Source organism: Merops nubicus, unplaced genomic scaffold (genome assembly GCF_000691845.1).
Source record: "Merops nubicus isolate BGI_N331 unplaced genomic scaffold, ASM69184v1 scaffold14762, whole genome shotgun sequence".
NCBI lineage: Eukaryota > Metazoa > Chordata > Aves > Coraciiformes > Meropidae > Merops > Merops nubicus.
The window spans coordinates 6046-12058 of NW_008592970.1; the positions used below are offsets into that span (position 1 = coordinate 6046).

At 53.2% G+C, this 6013-nt stretch overlaps 1 protein-coding gene across 1 annotated transcript in view; it reads right to left on the reverse strand.

Annotated features, from left to right (window-relative positions):
• RNF19B (ring finger protein 19B) overlaps positions 1-6004 on the reverse strand; it is a gene marked incomplete at its 5' end in the record, with an annotated part of 11958 nt that extends 5954 nt beyond the window's left edge. Inside the window, one exon of the mRNA XM_008935326.1 lies at positions 5856-6004. Coding sequence (XP_008933574.1) covers positions 5856-6004 — 149 coding nt within the window. The remainder of the gene's footprint in view (positions 1-5855) is intronic.
• Positions 6005-6013: the final 9 nt, after the last annotated feature.

Here is a 6013-nt window from a genome sequence, read left to right on the forward strand (position 1 = left end):
TGGCCACATGCTTTAATGCACATGGTAGTGTTGGGTTGATGGTTGGATTTAATGATTTTAAAGGTCTTTTCCAGCCTTAATGATTCTATGATCCTTTGAGTTCAGCACGGAGGCTGTCACTGCCTGAGCTGCTCTGTTCCAAGAGCTGCTGTGGTGAAGCCTCTAGCTATGCCAAGCAATGAGTGCTTGGACCCCTGGAGCCTGCAGCAACCTTTTGTTCCATTAATTACTGAATCACAGAGTCATTAAGGTTGTAAAAGACCTCCAAGATAATCAAATCCAACCATCACCCAACACTACCATGACCACTGAACCATCATCCCAAATCTGCATGTTTTTTTAATCCCACCAAGGATGGTGACTCCACCACCTCCCCGGGCAGCCTGGGCCAATGTCTCACTACTCTTTCAATAAAGAAATTCTTCCTAAGACACAACTAAACCTCCCCTGGTGCAACTTGAGCCTATCTCTTCTTGTCCTATCTCTTGTTTTTTGGGAGAAGAGCCCAACCCCCACCGGGCTCCAACCTCCTTTCAGGGAGTTGTCCAGAGCCAGAAGGTCTGAGCCTCCTCTTCTCCAGACTAAACAACCCAAGGTCTCTCAGCTGCTCCTCACGAGCCATGTTCCCCACACCCCTTATCAGCTTTGTTGCCCTTCTCTGGACCTGCTCCAGCCCTTCAAGGTCCTTTTTATACTGTAGTGCCCAAAACTGAGCCTAGGACTCAAGCTGTGGCCTCTCCAGTGCCAAGTACAGGGGCAATCTTAGACTCCAGTTTCTTTGGATGACAAAATAAACTGTTGGCCCCAGGCATTCTGGAAAGTATTTAAGCCCATGTCTCCCACCTCATTTCTGATCACTGTCTGTATGGCTGCCTCCATGCTAGACAAATTCCTGCTCTCTCCAGTCCTGTGCCTTGCACTGCAGGGCCTGGAATGAAGTGGTGCTAATTTGGTTATGTGGAGCAGATAGCTCTTGTACAGACAGCTTACAATATTGAATTCTCTCCTCAGTAACTGCTGGCAGTTCTCACTGGCAGTTCACACAGATCAGATTTGTCTTGCCCGGTGTGCCTGGCTAACAGCTTGCACTTCTGAGGGAGCTGGGGGTGCTGAGCCTGGAGCAAAGGAGGCTCAGGGGAGACCTTCTGGCTCTGCACAGCTCCTGACAGGAGCCTGGAGCCAGGGGGGGGGCTCTGCTCCCAAGGAACAAGAGACAGGACAAGAGGAAACAGCCTCAAGGTGAGCCACGGGAGGTTGAGGTTGGAGCTGAGGAGCAATTTCTTCCATGCAAATGTTGCCCAGGGCAGTGGTGGAGTCCCCACCCCTGAAGGGGTTCCCAAGCCATGGAGATGTGGTGTGAGGGACATGGGGCAGTGGGGACCTGGCAGTGCTGGGGAAGGGTTGGGCTCCATGATCTTCAAGGTCTCTTCCTACCAAAATAATTCTTTGATTCTGCCAACACAAGCTCCTCAGAGAGGCTCATGCTGCTCTTTTCAGGCACCTGTGGCCAAACACACCCCCCCTGGTTCTTTAGGACAGGCCTATGGATGCTGTATGACAGTCAAAGGCAGCTAAGTGGTGCCTTTGCCCCTCCTGATCCTTCAGCTTCTACTGGATACAAGGTCTCTTCCTACCAAAATAATTCTTTGATTCTGCCAACACAAGCTCCTCAGAGAGGCTCATGCTGCTCTTTTCAGGCACCTGTGGCCAAACACACCCCCCCTGGTTCTTTAGGACAGGCCTATGGATGCTGTATGACAGTCAAAGGCAGCTAAGTGGTGCCTTTGCCCCTCCTGATCCTTCAGCTTCTACTGGATATGATGGATATGGGATGGAACACCCCACTGGTGAATCCTTGGGTCAGTTATTCCACCCTCAGCTCCCTCCAGGTGTGGGGTGCTCTCTGTCCCCCTCTGTGTGGGATCCAAGCTTAGCAGTGGCCTTGGTCTGTATCCCTGGCAGTAACTCTAAACATGAAGTCTATGAAAATGCTGCTAACTCAGAGCAGTTAATTAGAAGAACTTTAGCTGAAATGTAAAATCATTGAGCAGAACCAGCTCTATTTACCCCAAACCAGGACAATGACCCAGAGGAATTTAGGAGAGCTGAGGTTGCCCTGGATACTTCTATCACCTGAATGATTCTAAAGAAGTTGAACAACAGGGGTGTCCATATCTCAAGCAGCCAGCTCTTGTTGATCTCCACAGAATTACCTTTTTTTAAGGAGCAGTGAAGAACAACACTCTGCCTCCAGAGGAAGGCAGAGCTGGGGTAAAACCAACTGACTGTGCAAGAGAGGGAGGTCAGGTTCAACCAGCTCACTCCTGATGGTGACACCAGTGCAAGCAGCACCACCAAGCACTGCTGTAGGCCTTAGAGACACCTCGGAGGAGGTTGTTCCCACTGGCAGGGGCTGAACTGAGCCACTCCAGAAGCACCTTCCAGTTCTGCTACACCAGCAGGCAAAGGGTATTTTTGTTGCTCTTCCTCAGTGTTTTTATTAGCGGTCAGAGGAGAACTCCTCCTATTTAGGGGTTTATATTTAGAGCTTGTGTAGCTCTAGTCGTATTGCCTCTTTTCAGAGGCAGCAGCGTGAGAACTGCTGAATGTGTCACCCCACAATGATTCACATCCCGTGGGAGTTTGAGCAACTTCATCCTGCCAGGGTACGGCAAGCGCCAAAGAAACAACCTCCCCGTGGGGCCGGGAGCCACCACCACAGGGTCCCCACAAGGCTGAAGCCAGTTTTGGAGGACAGATGGGATGCAGATGGCCTGGGGCTTTGGGAGGGATGAACTTGACCCTCCGTGGCGACTCCTACGCATCTAGTCTAGGGAAGTTCCCACTATGCATCCACTGCCACTGTCATAGAGCCAAAGATCTACCCTGGCGAGACAAAAAAATAGCTTCATCTGCCCAGCTGAATTACAACATGCTGCTATTTCAAACCATAGCAGCAGGCTAGGGAAGCTCAGTGTAATATATTAAGCAACCCCCATGCTCCAAATTAACCCCTTGCTGAACAAGCAGGGTTGGTTTTTTTTTTTTAGAGTAAATCCAATGAGAAATGACAATTGTCACCATTTGTTTTATTGCTAGAGCTGAAATGACAAGTCTCACGACAGAGCTGTGGGGACACAAACTGCATGGCTGGCTATTAGGGGAAAAAAAATACATCTCCAAATTCAAGGTCAGCTAGAAAAAGGCTGAGGTGCTCTGGATCAGGCACGGCAGGATCTGGCTGGCCAACATACAGCCCCTCTTCACCAGGCCTTGGACACATTGCTGGATTAAACAGCTGCCTTCAGGCTCAGCCCCAGCAGATGAAGAGGGACACTCCGAGTCTTTGCCAGGCAGTGACAGGGAGTGTCTTCCTGAGAGCCCAGGAATCACACAGCTCTGCTTCCAGCCAGCTCCTCGGATGGCCACGAGCTGCCTCCATCCCTCCTCCTGGGAGTGGGAGCCTCACCAGTCGCCTCCAGCCTCATTCCCCCAGCTCAGCCTACACAGCTCCTCTCCTTTAAGGCTTCTGTTATTCTCCCAAGCTCCTGCGTGACACTGTGACAAACACTAGGCAGCGATGCCACCCGATTGTAGCAAGAGAGGGGGGAGGAAAAAAAAAACCCTGCAAACATAGGAAAAGATTTGCATTGCGATTGTTGGCGCATCAATTGACCAGCATTTCCATGGCAACACACACGGGTGTTGTGCTGCTCCTCCTCCTCCTCCTCCTCGGCAGCTCTTTCATTTACGACAGACTGCAGTAGTGTGGAAGGCAGAGGCTGCTGCGTGCCACACGCCCAGGGTTTTGTTTCACCGTGGCCCAGCAGCCCCTCGGTGCTGTCACCTGGGTGGTGGGTGACACCCTGTGCCCCCAGCCCTGTGCTCCTGCTCCACACACACACCCCCCCCAGCTACTACGGGGGGAAAGCCCGTTGTAAATAATTCATACCCTGACTTTACATAAGCAGAGAGCGACATGAGCTCGGCTGGGAAGAATGAATAGGGTGATTAATTCCTCTCCCTGCCGGCGGGCTGATTCCAACAGCCTTTGTTCCAGCACTACAGACACACCAGCAGCACTGGTGCCGGAGAGCTGCGGGGTCTCCAACAGCCCCACGGTTGCTTCTGGCTTCTGCTGGGCAGCTCAGAGGAGAGAGCCCATGGTACATGTCACCCTGCAAGCTGGCTGACCAGGGAGGAGGCTTCTGCTCACATAAAAAGCTGCCTGTGACACCAGCCTGCTCAAACCAAGGGTCAGATCAGACTCGGGCTGGGTGCTGTCAAAGAGGCAACGCCCTCTGAGCCGTGTTGGGGCCAGCTCCTTCCAACCAGACAGCCTGGCTGACGTAGGTTGCATTTACACCTTATCCTGGGCACAGATAAGGATCACAGCAGCCAAAGAGCTGAGATTGGGGAAGCAGGAACTGGATTTGCTCTAGCTGGTGACCAGCAGGGGCATTGCCTCCGGTACAGCTCCGTGGGCAACACAACCTGCTCTGTCTCCTTGTCCTTATCCCCAGCACTGCTGAAATATCAAGGTCTAGCACTCGATTTGGCTTCAGAAAGGAGCAAAGCTGCTGTTCACTATTAACGTTGTCCTCTGAAGAAAGAAGCCCTTCACAGCAATGTGAAATGGGTAAAACCTGAGCCAGGTTAACTGATTTGCATAGGAAAGCTATTACAGCGCTCTGATTAAATCTTCACAACCCTCCCACCACGCTTTCCATTCTCACTGCTAGGTCAGATTTTCCTTTCATGTGCTTGCTACCCGGAATTGCAATCCAAGCCGAGTTCTAGCTGAACTTCACAGCACTCCTCTCAGTTTCCCAGACAAAAGCCCTTTTCCAGGCAGCTCTGGCTTATGCTCAAACAGAAACCTAACTGAGTTCATTTGCAGGAAAAGAGAAGAGAAAACGAAAGCAACACACATAACTATAAAGTCATCAAGCTTGGCTGGGCTGACTTCTGGACAGACAGACACTTCCTCACATAGGCAACGGATTGTGAGTCAACATCACTCCCCTGCGCCACGCACTCACGTCCTCCCTGGGAAGAAGTGACCATTTACGATTCCTTCTGCCCCACCAGGGAAGCTGCAAGGCGCCCCCGTGCACTGTCCCCACAGCTCGTGGTGATACACGCGGCTGGGAAACTCCACGCTTCCCATTTGTGTGGAAAATAAAAGGCTGTCCTTGAAATGAGGGAAATGTTGGCTCAGCTAAAAACCCCTTCAAGTCCTGTCAGTCATACCCGATTTATCTCTGTTTCCATAACCCCCGAGGTTACACCCCGGTGCTCTAGTGAGGTAGGGGGGATAAAGGGAGTGTCACTTTGGTCATCAGCTGTCCTGCAGACTCCTGACAAGCCCTGCAATGAGGGGACTGCTGTAAACCACCTTTCCCTGCTGTCCTGGGACCCAGGTGGGGACAGACAGCACCCCAGCAGGACAGTGGGTGGGATATCAACCCCAGGACCTGCTGGGGATGAGGAGCATCCCACTGGGACAGTGGGTGCAGGACACCCTCAACTGTCCCAGGACCCGGTGGGTAGGAGCAGCATCCTATGGGAGCAGAGGGTCCCACCTCACCCAGTTGTCCCAGGACCTGCTGGGGACAAGCAGCACCCCTCCAGGGTGAGGGTCTCCCCTCCTTGAGCTGTCCCAGGATGGATGGGGCAGCACCCTACAGGGATAGCGTATTCCCCCCCCCCATTCCCAGCCTGTCCCAGGATGGAGAAGGCAGCACCCTACGGGGACAGAACCCTACGGGGTCAGCATCTCCCCTTTCCCGAGGCCACCCTAGGACGGAGGGGGCAGCAGCCCACCGGGACAGCGCGTCCCCCCCGGTACTCACCCGCAGTCGGGGGCCGGGCACCAGCGGCAGTCGGGGTCGGCGGCGAGGCAGCGGCGGAGCATGAACTCCTCGTACTTGGCGACGAGGTGCGGGGAGTCGTGGAGGAGGCGGCGGATGTCGGCGGGGTTGAGGCGCTCGCTGCACTCGGGGCAGCAGAT